At 36.8% G+C, this 17,775-nt stretch overlaps 1 protein-coding gene across 1 annotated transcript in view; it reads right to left on the bottom strand.

Moving 5' to 3' along the window:
- Nucleotides 1–16,300, bottom strand: part of LOC307152307 (uncharacterized protein) — a 147,951-nt gene extending 131,651 nt beyond the window's left edge. The window contains exons 1-6 of the mRNA XM_079860835.1: nucleotides 16,255–16,300; nucleotides 16,052–16,147; nucleotides 15,870–15,908; nucleotides 14,338–14,394; nucleotides 12,917–13,297; nucleotides 12,776–12,832 (exon numbers count right to left, since the gene is read on the bottom strand). Coding sequence (XP_079716961.1) covers nucleotides 12,776–12,832; nucleotides 12,917–13,297; nucleotides 14,338–14,394; nucleotides 15,870–15,908; nucleotides 16,052–16,070 — 553 coding nt within the window. The 5' untranslated portion in view covers nucleotides 16,071–16,147; nucleotides 16,255–16,300. The remainder of the gene's footprint in view (nucleotides 1–12,775; nucleotides 12,833–12,916; nucleotides 13,298–14,337; nucleotides 14,395–15,869; nucleotides 15,909–16,051; nucleotides 16,148–16,254) is intronic.
- Nucleotides 16,301–17,775: the final 1,475 nt, after the last annotated feature.

Raw genomic sequence — 17,775 nt, 5'->3', positions numbered from 1 at the left:
AATGTTTTAATTACCTGAAAGCACACAGACATCAAGAATCTACATATGAATCTCAACAATGGTGACAATCAAACAAATGCTTAATGTTGCAGTGCATGATGGGAGCCACCAATCAGAACGCATCAATGGCTCACATCATGCATTGCAGCATGAATAAATTATGCAGCTGAATTGTCCTGTAATTTTTATTGTTTTTTCTGTTTGCTTTTATTTTGCTATTGTTTTGTTCTGACTTTAGTAGCTTGTTTTGTGATGTTCAGAGTTGATCTGTTCGTCACTAGTTTGTTTATTGTCACCATTGTTGAGATTCATATGCTGATTCTTGATGTCTGTGTGTTTAAACTGGTGCTGGGCGATTTAAATCGCGATATTGTTATGCGCATTTTGTCAGTAAAGCTGATTCTTTGATTAGTAGCAAATCGCCTTCTCCTGCTTTCAGATGAAGCGGCATTTAGGGCTGAGGAGATAATTAAGTGATTAATTGAGTGATGATTGAGCATTATTGAAGACACCTGATGTTAACAAGCAGAATTACTGAAGAAGAAAATCACAAATTGTAAGTTACCATTAAGGTGATGGGTGTTTGCTTTAGTTGGGCTCTAGACCAGAGGTGGAAAGTCCAGTGGTCAGAAAGTAAAAGTCCTGCCATATGTTTATTCCACCCATGAACTCACACAGCAAAAACTCCAGTGTTAAATGAACTCTCTTGGGAGTTTATTTGGCTCGGGACTCAAGAGTGTTAAAGTTAATGAGATAATTTAGTGATTAATTTAGTGATGATTGAGCATTATTGAAGACACCTGATGATAACAAGCAGAATTACTGAAGGAGAAAATCTCTTTTTTAAGTTACCATTATGGTGATCAGTGTTGCCTTTAGTTGGGCTCTTGACCCTTAAACTATTGACGTTAGATTTAGTTTGGCTGCTATAACTGAGTTATAATAACCAGGTGAACAACAAGAAAAACTGATCAGGTGGTGTTGGTTATGTTTTAACATAATCATCATTTGACCTGAATCACTGAACTCATTTAGAGCCTAATCTTTGACTTAAATTTATATTGGTCATTACAGCATCACTGTGATTCTACAGAATAAGATCCAGAAATTTCTGTATTATCCAGATGATTTCTTAAAAATTGTTCTGAAAAAAATAAATAAAAAATCTTTCTTCTAGGCACACACAGACATCAATAATCAGTGTATGAATCTCAACAATGGTGACAAACAGAATATTCAATTAGGAAAAGGAAATTATTAAGACAATTCAGATCATAATTTATTCATACCGCAATGCATGATGGGAGCCATGAATAAGTTTTGATTGGTGGCACCCAGAATGCACTGCAACATGCTTTATTATTGTAACCATTGTTGAGAATCACAGGCTGATTCTTGATGTCTGTGTGACCAAATAATTTTTTACCATTTTTTAATGAAAGTCTTTTGATCAGAACAACTTTTAAGAAATCTTTCTGATTATATAAAAATGATGATTATGTCAAAACATAACCAACACCACCTGATCAACTTTTCGCTTTGATCATCTGAGAGTTATAACTCAGATACAACAGCCAAAAAACATTTAACATTATTAGTTAAAGGGTCAAGAGCCCAACTAAAGCCAACACTGATCACCATAATGGCAACTTAAAAAAACAGATTTTCTCCTTTGGTGATTCTGCTTGTTATCATCAGGTGTCTTCAATAATGATCAATCATCACTCAATCAATCACTAAATTATCTCATTAACTTTAACACTCTTGAGTCTGGAGCCAAATAAACTCCCAGGAGAGAACACTGGAGTTTTTGCTGTGTGAGTTCATGGGTGGAATAAATATATGGCAGGACTTTTACTTTCTGACCCCTGGACTTTCCACCTCTGCTCTAGACCATTATGTTTACTTTAATATTTACTGTTGTTTGTCTGCTGTTATTGATTTATAACAGTTAAATGAACAAAGTATGTTATCTTATAGCAGGCGTTCTCAACCCTGGTCCTCGAGGGCCACTTTCCTGCAGAGTTTAGCTCCAACCTTGATCAAACTCACCTGTCTGTAGTTATCTCATAATCCTGAAGAGCTTAATTAGTTGGTTCAGGTGTGTTTGATTAGGGTTGGAGCTAAACTCTGCAGGAAAGTGGCCCTCCAGGACCAGGGTTGAGAACGCCTGTCTTATAGTGTTGGTTATGTTTTGACATAATCATGCTGTGATCTGAAAAAGGAAACTTAGTGAGATAGTTTGGTTTAACTTGTAAGCAGCAGTTTAGTGATTCTTCAGCCTATGATTATCAGTCCTTTACTTATAATTCAAAATATTAAATAAAGAGTGTTCTGATCAAAAAACATTCAGATAAATTCATTTAAAACACAGACATCAATAATCAGCCTGTGAATCTCAACAATGGTGACAATAATAAAGCATGTTGCAGTGGCTGCCACCAATCACAACTCATTAATGGCTCCCATCATGCATTGTGGTATGAATAAATTATGATCTGAATTGTCTATGTAATAGACCTATCCCTAAGGGATATAGTTCTTTATAATTAAAAGCACAACAAGTACTGTTTTTGACTAAGTGTGGCATATTCAGAACTACTGTACAGTGTGAATGACAGCCAGACACCCTGAGAACAATCTACAGGTTTCATACATTTCTACCAAAACATTTCCATGACTTTTGAGGCAAATATTCATGTTCATATTCATATTCAATTCATGTTCAAATTTACCATAGCATATCTGTAGCCTACATACACTGTTAGACCTTACCGGGTTTTTTAAAAGTAAAATACTGGCAACACTGTTGCCAGTAATTTACTGTTAATTGTGCAGTTCTTTACTGTAAAAATGCACTAAAACTCGAGTTAACTAATTTCACTTGCAGAAACCGACTGCCTTAAATTGACCAACTGTCATTTAAATGTATTAACTAAAATTTATAATGCATTAATAATGTGAGCAAAGTAATACAGTGAACTTCTTTCATTTGAAACCACAACAAAACTTTTGTAAATAAAGAGATTTCCACTGGACCAGCAACTACACAGTCACCACCTGTTAAATAAAGCAACATGCAGCAAATCATCAATGTTTGTAGATCTTCTCCTGGACTGAAGCACAGGCTCTACTCTTCTGCACAATGGTGACCCAAAAAATAAATTTTACAGTAAACTACTGGCAACAGTGTTGCCAGTATATACCTGTTTTATAACTTACAGTTTATTACTGTTAAAATACATTTTGTGGGTGTGACTTTTTATCTTACACTGTTAACCCTTTCAACCCCACAGGGAAATCCACACTACAAAGAGTAAAAAGTAACATTGAGACAGTGTTGCAGTGAGATAATTAAGGGAATATGTAAGTGATTGTTGAGCATTAGTGATGAACACCTGCTGTTAGAACAGAAAATAGAGATACACAAGACCTACTACTGACTTCCAGCCATTACACATTATTACACTTATTATTAACCAGTATGACTTTATTTCTGTCATACATCTACAGAAGTTGTTATTAAGATGTTTAATTGAAAATGTTTGGTTTGAAGTTACCATTATAGAGATCAGTGTTTGCTTTAGTTGGGATGCTGATGCTAAACCATTAGAGTTTTCTTTTCAGCTTGAGCTGTTTTTGTGCAAGTCACAGTTGTGCACACACACAGTTTATGAATGATTGCGGTTATGATTATGATGACAAAATCATCATTTTGCCTGTTCATTCACTAAGGAATTCATTCTCACTCATTCAGAGTTTAATCCTCAATTAAAAGTGTTACATTACCACCACTGTGAAACCACAGCAATAAATTACAATGATTATTATTTTTTTAACACATCATGCATAACCAGAGAAACAGAGCTACACTGTTTATTAGAAACACAGAGATATCACAATTTAGCACATGAATCTCAACAACGGTGGCAATATATATTTTTTTATTCATGTCGCAGTGCATGCTGGGAGTTTTATATTATCCTGGAACCCAGCATGCATTGCGACATGAAACTTTTGATTGTCACCATTGTTGAGATTCATGTGCTGATTGTTGATGTCTGTGTGTGTCAAGCAGGAGTTCAAAATGTTTTAATGCAGTATATGATTATATGATATTCTTCATAAGACCTTTTTATAGTATTGATTTTATGTTGTAGATTCACAGATATGCAAAATATGAAATAGCCATAAATTCAAAGAATAAATACAGAAAAGATCAGAGAATCAGACATGTCCAGGATGATTGTGACATCATCACAAAAGCCAAAAACACCTGATCATCTTCCTCTTGGCTTTTTCTTGCCATAACAAATGTGTTTTATTACCTCACTGTTACAGCAGTCAGAGAGCGATGAATAGTAAGAAGTCAAGGGACAAGAGACCAACTAAAGCAAATACTGATCTCCATCATGGTGACAACAAACTTTATTATAAACTAAATCTCTGTTAATTCTCAACAAGAACTTTTGTACATGTATGAAAGAAATAATCGTAAACTGGTTTGTAAACTGGTTTCACACTCGGTGGCTGGAAGTCAGTTGTAGTTTTTGTGTTTTTCTTTTTTCTGTTCTTGTTTCTCTGTCCTTCAGTGATTCTGCTTATCAGGTGTTCATCAGTGTCTTAATTCACTCACTTCTTTTCATTCACTCTGTCAAGGGGACTATATTAGTGAACTAATGTAGGGGATAGTGAATGAGGGTATAGGGTGTGACTGGGAAAACAGCCTCTGAGTGTCGATTTTGAGCGCTGTTAATTCACAGTATATTCCTGTAGGCTATTTTTGTTATCTACGGTATATTACTGTTTTAATGGAAAATGGTACACAGCAAAATCCCCAGTGTTAAATTAACACTCCTCAGTAGGGCTGGGCGATTTAAATCGCGATATTGTTATGCGCATCTCATCAGTAAAGCCGGTTCCTTGATTAGTAGTAAATCACCATCACCTGCTTTCAGATGGAGCGGCATTTACTACAAAGAGCCGTAGTTAACTGACAAGCTGAGCCAAATCACATCAATATCGCGGACGTATCGCCAGCGATATTTAATGCGATATGGCTCAGCTTGTCAGTTAACTACGGCTCTTTGTACACAGCGAAACATCCAGTGTTAAATTAACACTCCTGGGAGTGTATGAGTCCACACTCAAGAGTGTTTAAGTTAATGAGATAACTAAGTGATTAATTTAGTGATGATTGAGCATTATTGAAGACACCTGATGTTAACAAGTAGAATCGCTGAAGGAGAAAATCGCAAATTGTAAGTTACCATTATTGTGATGGGTAGTTGCTTTAGTTGGGCTCTGACCCTTTTATGTGTACTTTAGATTTTGTTTGGCTGTTGTATCTGAATTATAACTGCCAGTTGAACAAAGAATAAAAAGTGATCTGATGGTGTTGGTTATATTATGACAATCATCATTTGAACTTGATCACTGAACTCATTAAAATCCTTCTTTCTGACTCTGATTTATGTTGTTGGTTACAGCATAACTGTGAATCTGAATAAATGGCCAGAATTTTTTTATGTAATTTAAAGGATTTTTTAAAAGATGTTTTAAAAAAAAAATCATTATTTTAGGCACACACAGATGTCAAGATTCAGTCTATGCATCTCAACAATGGTGAGGAGCAGAATATTCAATGAGGAAAAGTAAATTACATAGATAGACAATTCAGTTAATAATTTATTCATACCGCAATGCATGATGGGAGCCATTAATGAGTTGTGACTGGTGGCAGCCACCGCAACATGCTTTATTATTGTCACCATTGTTGAGATTCACAGGCTGATTATTGATGTCTGTGTTTTCAATTAATTTATCTGAATGTCTTTTTGATCAGAACAATGTTTATTAAATTTGAATTATAAGTGAAGTACTGATAATCATAGGCTGAAGAATCACTAAACTGCTGTTAACAAGTTAAGCCAAACTATCTCAATAAGTTTCCTTTTTCAGATCACAGCATGATTATGTCAAAACATAGCCAACACTATAAGATAACATTTTACTTTGTTCAGTTAACTGTTATAAATCAATAACAGCAGACAATCAACAGTAAATATTAAAATAATCATATAATGGTCTAGAGCCCAACTAAAGCAAACACCCATCACCTTAATGGTAACTTACAATTTGTGATTTGCTCCTTCAGTGATTCTGCTTGTTATCATCAGGTGTCTTCAATAATGCTCAATCATCACTAAATTAATCACTTAATTATCTCCTCAGCCCTAAATGCCGCTTAATCTGAAAGCAGGTGATGGCGATTTACTACTAATCAAGGAACCGGCTTTACTGACGAGATGCGCATAACAATATCGCGATTTAAATCGCCCAGCCCTACTCCTCAGTGTACATATGTGTCCACACTACAGGGTGTTAAAAATTAACACTGAAGCAGTGTTGAAGTTAATGAGATAATTAAGTTAACACTGAAGCAGTGTTGAAGTTAATGAGATAATTAAGTTAACACTGAAGCAGTGTTGAAGTTAATGAGATAATTAAGTTAACACTGAAGCAGTGTTGAAGTTAATGAGATAATTAAGTGATTAATTAAGTGATGATTGGCCATTAGTGGTGACACCTGATGATAACAAGCAGACTCACTGAAGGAAAGAGAAACAAGAACAGAAAAAAGAGAAACACAAGAACTACTGACTTTGAACCATTATTGCACTTATTATTTTACCAGTTTGACTTTATTTCTGTCATACATCTACACACCAGGCCCGGCGCCACGAGGGGGCAAAAGGGGGCATTGCCCCCTCACAGGCCCGGCTGCAGAATGAAATGACTAAGGGGGCATGTGAAATTGTTAAGGGGGCTTAACTTTATACCATCAATGAACAATACACACTGATAACTTGCTTAGTAAAAAAAGATAAGCCAGCATCATTTATTATGCATATATTAACCCTTTCACGCTTAAAGGCCGTGTTGCAGGTTTTTTTTTTCATCGAATTTGTGCTATTTACTTGTTGGTAATAAACATTTAAACTGTTATCCATTGTATTTTATGTCGTTGGGTATCACAAAGCGGAATATAATACGAAAAAGTAGAGCGGTTTGCAACGACTCTCCTTTCCCCCACAATGCCATTACGTCACGTTGGGGAGAGAATTTACCAAAGCCCGCGGCCCGCATTGAGAGTGACTAGAGAGACGAGTAGCAGACGAGAGTATTCAGATAACGTTAGCGTAGATTATAGATAAATAAATAGATATAGATAGACAGACAGATAAATAGATAGATAGATAGGCTAGTATAGAGAGATAGGCAGACAGCCAGATAGCATAACGTTAGCAATAGCATAGATAGCTAGCAGCTAGATAGATAAATATATAGAAATATATAACGTTAGGTAGATTGACAATGGTGAACTACTGTTTGTGCTGGGTGTAAAAACTCTGGATGCTGAGTGAGGCACGTCACATCTGGTCGCGGGGTGAGCTCGACCAGCGACCAAAACACACTCACTTCCCTACAGCACAACAAGCTTTCCAACGCAGTTTCCATGGGACGGCACCGCCGCCGGCGCCCACACAAGCACCTGCCGAACACAGCGACAGACACGCGGCGGCTACGTTTGCAACAACATTTTCACCGGAGGAAGAGATAAACGCTTAGAAACACCCATATAGCTAGCATGATGCCTTCTATTTCTAGATGAAAAGAAAAAAAAAGTGTGGTTATTGTGCACTGCTGCTCGTAGACTAGCTCCAGTGCTCATTGCTGCGTTGTTAAATGATAGCAACTCACCAGAACACTTCACCAACTCTCCACTCATTCTCCTCGGACCATGCATTTAATTATTAAGTATTTACGACATTGTGGTGGCGTTTAATTGCGTTCAACTCGTAAATACGATCTATACGAGATGGCTTGAACGCACCATAATACTAGGCTGAGGCTAGCTTTCCTCCACTTCTCCCCAACGTGACGTCATCACCGAGTTGCGTAAAAAAACCGTTAATACCAAAAACGTAAAAAACTGGTCTTTAAGGCCAGTTTTGGGACATTTTAAAAATGATATACATATCTTGAGTGATTTATGTACCCATTAATCGACAGTGGTTGTTAACCTGCAACATGGCCTTTAATTTTAATATTCTAACTAACTCCCCATAGTGAGTTTTTTCAAGGCGACTGTTATTTTAGAATTTAGAACGTTCCCCCTTAATGTTTCCATGGCAACGCGTCATATTTGTCACGTGACACACCGCGGATGTATCGCTTTTATTTCCTTTTCCCTTTTTTATTCAAAATATTCACAAACTTGCTTACCATGTCATCAACTATCTGATACTCCGATTCTCAAAAATGTGTTTGTAAGTGTGTTTGGTCATTTAAAAACCTTTATAAATAATCTTGATCTTGATCTATAACGTGAGATGGCTGTTTCTTTGCGCCGCAGTTCATAGAATCCTGTGAGTCATCAATTTCTCCCGAAATACATGCAAGAAAGTGGAATAGAAGAATAGAGTAAACTACTTTATAGTTACTTCCACTGTGTTTGTCTGATATGAATAACACACGTCGGCAAATTATATTTGAATAGATTGTTATTGCTGCTTCCACAGACCAGTGTGTATTTTACAAACTCCAAATATATTGTTTTACTAGTGCTTAATGTGTATTTAAATGTCTGAAACCTAAAAAAAAAAATTGTGAGGTTGAAAACACTGCATAATTGTGATATAGGAGAGCGCTGAGCGCGTCCGACTCTGGCTCAGCGCCAACCAAAGCGCGAAAGCACAGTTTGAATCTGGCAGTTATATGTCGTCACTGAACATTCTAAATCCCATATGTGGGACCGTACTCTCAGGGGCACTGAAATAAAAAATCCCATATATGGGACTGTACCGCTCAAAAGGTTAAACATTTAATTTGTAACCATGAATACAAAAATGAAACTGAGGGGGCACAAATCAGATCTGAGGGGGCAGGCCCGGCGCCACGAGGGGGCAAAAGGGGGCATTGCCCCCTCAGATCTGATTTGTGCCCCCTCAGTTTCATTTTTGTATTCATGGTTACAAATTAAATGTTTAACCTTTTGAGCGGTACAGTCCCATATATGGGATTTTTTATTTCAGTGCCCCTGAGAGTACGGTCCCACATATGGGATTTAGAATGTTCAGTGACGACATAACTGCCAGATTCAAACTGTGCTTTCGCGCTTTGGTTGGCGCTGAGCCAGAGTCGGACGCGCTCAGCGCTCTCCTATATCACAATTATGCAGTGTTTTCAACCTCACAATTTTTTTTTTAGGTTTCAGACATTTAAATACACATTAAGCACTAGTAAAACAATATATTTGGAGTTTGTAAAATACACACTGGTCTGTGGAAGCAGCAATAACAATCTATTCAAATATAATTTGCCGACGTGTATTATTCATATCAGAAAAACACAGTGGAAGTAACTATAAAGTAGTTTACTCTATTCTTCTATTCCACTTTCTTGCATGTATTTCGGGAGAAATTGATGACTCACAGGATTCTATGAACTGCGGCGCAAAGAAACAGCCATCTCACGTTATAGATCAAGATCAAGATTATTTATAAAGGTTTTTAAATGACCAAACACACTTACAAACACATTTTTGAGAATCGGAGTATCAGATAGTTGATGACATGGTAAGCAAGTTTGTGAATATTTTGAATAAAAAAGGGAAAAGGAAATAAAAGCGATACATCCGCGGTGTGTCACGTGACAAATATGACGCGTTGCCATGGAAACATTAAGGGGGAACGTTCTAAATTCTAAAATAACAGTCGCCTTGAAAAAACTCACTATGGGGAGTTAGTTAGAATATTAAAATTAAAGGCCATGTTGCAGGTTAACAACCACTGTCGATTAATGGGTACATAAATCACTCAAGATATGTATATCATTTTTAAAATGTCCCAAAACTGGCCTTAAAGACCAGTTTTTTACGTTTTTGGTATTAACGGTTTTTTTACGCAACTCGGTGATGACGTCACGTTGGGGAGAAGTGGAGGAAAGCTAGCCTCAGCCTAGTATTATGGTGCGTTCAAGCCATCTCGTATAGATCGTATTTACGAGTTGAACGCAATTAAACGCCACCACAATGTCGTAAATACTTAATAATTAAATGCATGGTCCGAGGAGAATGAGTGGAGAGTTGGTGAAGTGTTCTGGTGAGTTGCTATCATTTAACAACGCAGCAATGAGCACTGGAGCTAGTCTACGAGCAGCAGTGCACAATAACCACACTTTTTTTTTCTTTTCATCTAGAAATAGAAGGCATCATGCTAGCTATATGGGTGTTTCTAAGCGTTTATCTCTTCCTCCGGTGAAAATGTGGTTGCAAACGTAGCCGCCGCGTGTCTGTCGCTGTGTTCGGCAGGTGCTTGTGTGGGCGCCGGCGGCGGTGCCGTCCCATGGAAACTGCGTTGGAAAGCTTGTTGTGCTGTAGGGAAGTGAGTGTGTTTTGGTCGCTGGTCGAGCTCACCCCGCGACCAGATGTGACGTGCCTCACTCAGCATCCAGAGTTTTTACACCCAGCACAAACAGTAGTTCACCATTGTCAATCTACCTAACGTTATATATTTCTATATATTTATCTATCTAGCTGCTAGCTATCTATGCTATTGCTAACGTTATGCTATCTGGCTGTCTGCCTATCTCTCTATACTAGCCTATCTATCTATCTATTTATCTGTCTGTCTATCTATATCTATTTATTTATCTATAATCTACGCTAACGTTATCTGAATACTCTCGTCTGCTACTCGTCTCTCTAGTCACTCTCAATGCGGGCCGCGGGCTTTGGTAAATTCTCTCCCCAACGTGACGTAATGGCATTGTGGGGGAAAGGAGAGTCGTTGCAAACCGCTCTACTTTTTCGTATTATATTCCGCTTTGTGATACCCAACGACATAAAATACAATGGATAACAGTTTAAATGTTTATTACCAACAAGTAAATAGCACAAATTCGATGAAAAAAAAAACCTGCAACACGGCCTTTAAGCGTGAAAGGGTTAATATATGCATAATAAATGATGCTGGCTTATCTTTTTTTACTAAGCAAGTTATCAGTGTGTATTGTTCATTGATGGTATAAAGTTAAGCCCCCTTAACAATTTCACATGCCCCCTTAGTCATTTCATTCTGCAGCCGGGCCTGCTACACACGTTCTTATTTAGATTTAACAGAAGTTTAGATGGTAATGTTTTATGGAATGTTTCGTTTCATGTCACCATTATGGTGATCAGTGGTTGCTTTAGTTGGGCTCTTGACCCTTTATTGTTTAACATTAGTGTTTCTCTGGCTGCTCCAACTCTGTGCTTATAGAGCATATGTGTTGTGGCAAGAGAAACTATGACTTTGGCTGTGTTTCCTGAAAGCATCGCAAGTCTAATTTGATCGTATAGACCATTTGTTGCAATTGGTCTGTGATAAAATTAGGCTTAAGATGCTATTGGAACTGCAGCCCTGGTTCTGTTTCAATGATGAAATTACTAGTGACCTGATTTACTGATGGCACCCATTATTATAAACTGATTATCTAGATGTTTTATTATTTTTTCACTACAGTAGTTACTTCCAGCAATATTTTAGGAATCTGAAGGTTTTAAAATCACACACAGACATCAAGAATCTACATATGAATCTCAACAATGGTGACAATCAAACAAATGCTTCATGTTGCAGTGCATGATGGGAGCCACCAATCAGAATGCATCAATGGCTGACATCATGCATTGCAGCATGAATAAATTATGCAGCTGAATTGTCCTGTAATTTTCATTGTTTTTTTCTGTTGGCTTTTATTTTGCTATTGTTTTGTTCTGACTTTAGTAGCTTGTTTTGTGATGTTCAGAGTTTTTCTGTTTGTCACTAGTTTGTTTATTGTCACCATTGTTGAGATTCATATGCTGATTCTTGATGTCTGTGTGTTTAAACACAATAACTTCTTTGCTCAAAGTATTTTCAAAATTTCTCATATTGCTGTTGGATCTCAAACTGTAGAATCTCAGAGCTACAACCACCAATACTAAAACGAGACATCAAGCATATAGTCAAAAATTTAGACTCTGAATGACATCAGTGAATCAGGACACTATATGATGATGATGTCATTATCATCAAAACATATTGTGAGCAGGTCATGTTTTCTCTTGCAGTAACAAATGTGCTTTATAAACACAGAGTTGTAGTAACCAGAGAAAAACTAATATTAAAAAATGAAAAGGGTCAAGAGCCCAACTAAAGCAAACACTGACCACCATAATGGTAACTTGAAAAGAAAACTTCCATAAAACATTACCGTCTAAACTTCTGTTGAATCTCAAGAACTTTTGTCGATGTATGACAGAAATAAAGTCAAACTGGTAATAATAAGTGCAACAATGTGTAATGACTCGAAGTCAGTTGTAGTTCTTGTGTTTCTCTTTTTTCTGTTCTTGTTTTTTCTCTTTCCGTCAATGATTCTGCTTATTAACATCAGGTGTCACCACTAATGGCCAATCATCACTTAATTAATCACTTAATTATCTCATTAACTTCAACACTGCTTCAGTGTTAACTTAATTATCTCATTAACTTCAACACTGCTTCAGTGTTAATTTTTAACACCCTGTAGTGTGGACACATATGTACACTGAGGAGTGTTAATTTAACACTGGGGATTTTGCTGTGTATGATATTGTCAGAATTTGGCCTTTTTTTACAGCAAGGGTTAACAGTGTACATTAGAAAACATTCAGAAAATAAGCCAATAGAAACACAGTGTGTAACATTACCAGGTGAGATGGTCACTGGTGTGACAGTTGTAGGGCTGGTGTTAATGCTGCCAGTGTCTGAAAGTTTGGATGAATAGTGATTAATGAACAGAGACACAAATATCATGAATGTGTAGAAAGAGCTCATGTGAATAGAATTACCTGCACAGTATGCTGAATAGCAGATAGTTGGACTAACCAGCTCATAGACATAATAATTGCCTGGACAAGCTTTGACTTTAATGGGAAAAGACCCGAAAAGGCAGCAGTAACTCCCAGCGTAACCAACCCAGTGACCACAGACATCTCGAGTGACGACTCCATCTGTTACTGTTGGGTGTCCACCACGCATCCACAGTGGGACATAAGTGCCACAGCTGGACTGAGCAACACATGTGTCTGGGATATGAGCGCTCATGTTGTTAATGAAGAGGCGATACCAGCCGCTCCAGGAGACAAACCTGTCACACTTTCTGACTAAAGCATTTGTATTATTGATGGATCTCCAAGTATCGTCCAGCACAGTGTAGTTGTAGCAGGGGTCTGCAGAGAGATTAACTGAGATTAACTGTTATGAAAGTCTATTAAGAAATTAACAAGTTTCTGAAAAACATATGTTATTTTTTTTTTTATGTAACCAGAAGTGCAGCTTGAGACATTACTTATTTTTCCTTTTTTCTTCTTTTGCTAATTCGGAGCGAAAAAATTTTGATTCACAATATTTTTTTTTTAATGCATCTATAGGATTATTTGAATATCAATGCATCTTTAAGAAAAAGACAAACTTGTAAATTGGAAGTAAACACGTTACATTCCCATACAATCATAAAAATATTATATATATATATATATATATATATATATATATATATATATATATACACACACACACAGAGAGAGAGAGAGAGAGAGAGAGAGAGAGAGAGAGATTTGTATTTTATAAGATTTTATTTCCAGTTTTTGCAACGACCATTTCAAAATTACCTAACATTGCCAGGTTTTAAGTGGGAATCCTGGGTCATAAACTAATATTAAAGTGACAATCTGACATTCCGTTTCCTCAAAATTTCATATGGAAATAATGAAAAAAAAAAATAAAAATGTTTGTGAACTTAATGCTTTCACTGAAACAAATAAGTGAGTTTCTCCGCAGCGTGTGAAGTGTTTTATTCCAGTAGTGTCCTCAGCAACACTGTATCAGTGGTTTGATCGGGTCTGACTCTAAACTAGCACTATTGAGAGAGAGACAGAGATCTGTCGTTCACTCAGTGACAGTCAGTGTTTGAGCTGAGAAGAGATCAGACACGAGGTGCTCAGAAAAGTGTCACTGAGAGTTACAGACCGACAGAGAAATATGGAGTTAATATTGTGCCATAAAGGTGCCGTTTTATCTCTCCTATTTTTGAGATTCAAAGAGCGATTTTGTGATTTTGTTCAAGAATAATTATGCCAGCAGTCAAATTAAAAGGGAGTAGAAATAGAATCCCCAAACCAGGTCGGGGTGTCATTTTTGAAATTCAGTTTGTCAGTCTGTTCAAACTATATTCGATAGTTTCGATTGACACTACTCTTTTGTACATTACCTATTGCAGTCGTCGCCGGTGAGACAGTTGAAAAGGCCAAGTACAGTCTTAAGACATCTAAAAAATAATTATAAATACAAATGAATCAACATGTTACAGAGGACACAATGAAATAGCAGTTAAATAAACATATATAAATTCAAGCTTGTACTTAAAGTGACAGCCTAGTTAGATTTAATGTCTTTTCCGTTGATTTCATCTAAAGCTGTGGCTGGAAGTCAGTTGTAGTTTTCTTTGCAGCGCTATATACGCAGCAGTTCGCCGCGAGTCTTCAAACTACACGAGCATCAGGTAACATTAAGCTAAAATGGAAAAGTTACATTTATCCTACCATGCTACTGTAAAAGTTGCGGCAGCATGCGAGTTATGCTTAACTATAATAAATGTAGGCTATAACTCGATTTCAGCCGCATTCTGAGTCTGACAATGTCATTCGTTTTTATCCAAGGCAAGTGTCATTAGCTTGGGGAAATACATTGAAATGTAATCTTAGGTCCATCTACTCTAAATTGTGAGGAATTTATATATTTGATTTCATAGTAACACTTTACAATATGGTTCATTTGTTTATTATTCATGTATTAACTAACATGAACTAACCATGAACTAACCATGCAACACATTTGTTACTGTATTTGTAAATAATAATACACCTGTTTTTTACTTGTTCATGTTGTCACAGTCAGTGTTAACAGATTGTTTACAGATTGTATCAAAGCAGCTTCACAGTGATAACATGAAAATAATACAACAAAGTTTGTTTCTAGAAGAAAATTGCATCATCGTCCACCCTAAATAAGGCAGATCAATAATATTGTTGAATATTAAATGTCCCCAACTAAGCAAGCCAAAAGCCAAGGCAACTGTGGCGAGGAACCAAAACTCCATCAGGAGACAGAATGGAGAAAAATAAAATAATTCATACATAAAATTTACAACATCAACAAAACTAAACATGAATTCCTCATAATTATCTTCTTGATTCTCACTGTTTTGTTTGGTAAAGTAAATAATAAAAGTAAATAGCCTAATAATAATAAAAAAAGTAAATAAGTTAAGTAAATAATATTTAGTAATACTATCATAATTTCCCTATTTTCGTTTGATGTGTTATGTATTCTAATTGTATCAACGTCTTTTCATAGAATGCAAAGGAAATAAAGGATAAAAAAAACAAAAACAAAAAAAAACAAAAAAAAAAACAAGGAACTCCTTTATTTTTGTGCCCTTTTTGGTCCTTCCACCCCTGCCCCTGAGGAGGTCTGTGCACGCCACTGATTCTGCAAGTTATCATCAGGTTTCTTCAATAATCAAACAATCATCAATCAATTACTTAATTATCTCATTAACTCTAACACTGCTTCTGTGTTTCTTTGAACACTCTGCTGGAGTTTCCCTTATGAACACTGAGCGATGGTAATTCAACACTGGGAAATTTTCTTTGTGTAGTGATGTGAAGGATAAACCAGATCTGATTCACTGGTCATTACATCAGCATACAGACAAAAGCAAAAAACACTGTTTAGACTTACACAGAATAGCAGAGATGAGAGGATGAGTTTTTATAAAACCTGAAATATGAAGAAAAAGTCAATAAAAACAACTGAAATTGTATTGGATTGAGTCTGAGAAAACTACATTCATCATACGTTCACAGTTCATAAGGTTTTTGGGGCGATGAGAGGCAACCTTTAAACACAAGAAGAATACTGACCTTTATAAAAGGAAGCCATTGTCAGTTTTGACAGTCCAGTTTATTTGTTTATTCACAAACCAGCTCAGAGGACGAGTTTCCTTCACAGTTAGAGACCTGGTCAAAGCCCAAATTACTCAACTATAACTACACACAAATCAGTTATAACTACACAACTGTAACACACACATCAATACATGTTTTTGACAGAAAGAAGATCTTACCTGATATAATCTGATATACAGTGATCATCACCCGGCCTGACTGACTGAAGAAAAAGTTTGTGTGTTGAGATGATATAGTGAAGTTATCTGTCAATCATTTTAATGAGGAAATTTAAACAATATAAACTGATCTCCTTCCTCAAATTCAAATACAACTTTCCACACAATGCTATACAACAAAATCCCCAATGTTAAACCAACACTTTTCAGAGCACATATGGTCCCACTCTACAGAGTGATAAAGAACGTGTGTTAATGAGTGTTAATGTGTTAAACATCGAAGCAGTGATAAAGTTAATTAGATAATTGAGTGATTAATTAAGTGATGATTGAGCATTAGTGATGAACACCTGCTGTTAACAAGCAGAATAACCAAAGGGAAGAGTCACCATTTTAAGTCACAATTATGGTGTTTTATTATCATTATTTATTATCAGTGTTTGCTTTGTGGTGTTTTATCATCATTATTTATTATCAGTGTTTGCTTTATGGTGTTTTATTATCATTATTTATTATCAGTGTTTGCTTTGTGGTGTTTTATTATCATTATTTATTATCAGTGTTTGCTTTAGTTGGGCTCTTGTTGGACAATTTTCTATCCCAGGAGGCCATGGGAGAGGATCCGTCAGTGGTCTCCACACTGTAAAACCCAACAAGTTAAGCTAATGCCGAGTTCAGACTGCACGATTTTAGCCCCGATTTTGGCTCGCCGACAGGTTTTGAGAAATCGCCGACAAATGCCCGAAATCACAGGCAAATCGGTGCTCGTTCACTCGAGTGACAATCACGCAGTGTGAATGAGCAAAGACGCGATCTGAGAGAATCGCCGACGAGTCGCCGACGCCCGTGAGATATTTGGCATGCTAAATATCTGGACCTGTCTGCGATATTTCAAAATCCTTCTGTGCGAAAAGTGTTCTGACTGAAAACTACATCGGCGATGACCGACAGGCAATGAGAGAACAAGATACAGAGCAGCGGGGAGTTCGGGGAGGAGTTACTGACCAGAATATCAGTATTTTAATAGATACATGTACAATTATATCAAACAGAAACAAAGCACAAACATTTGCTTGACCAGCAGCAACAGCAGCACATTGCAAAATTATTTATTTACCCCCAACTCTCTTTGCAGAACACACAGTCCTTGCTCCCCTTGTCTTCCCAGCCATTTCCTCATGCATAATATGTTTTTCTTTTTCTCCTTTTTGCTGCAAATCAGTGCACAGACAATTTGGATCACAAGCTTCTTGCAGGCTATCATTTTTAATAACAATTTCAGTCTCGCGCGAGAACTGCGGTCTTACGCACGCGGGATTTTGCGCTATTTCCTTATCACTTCTCACGTGTGTTTAGTTGCGAAACGTAGTTTGCGGACCAGACAGAAGTTGTCGGCGATTCTTCCTCCTGAAAGTCATGCAGTGTGAAACCTCCTGGCGCTGATGCATCGTGCAGTGTGAACACACCAGCAACTGAATGTTACCCCAGATAGTCACGCAGTGTGAAAAGAACAGTGACCCG

This window comes from Squalius cephalus, assembly GCF_949319135.1.
Source record: "Squalius cephalus genome assembly, chromosome: 2".
Classification (NCBI taxonomy): Eukaryota; Metazoa; Chordata; class Actinopteri; order Cypriniformes; family Leuciscidae; genus Squalius; species Squalius cephalus.
The sequence above is the reverse complement of the archived record's forward strand: the minus strand, read 5'-3'. Positions and strand labels throughout refer to the sequence as shown.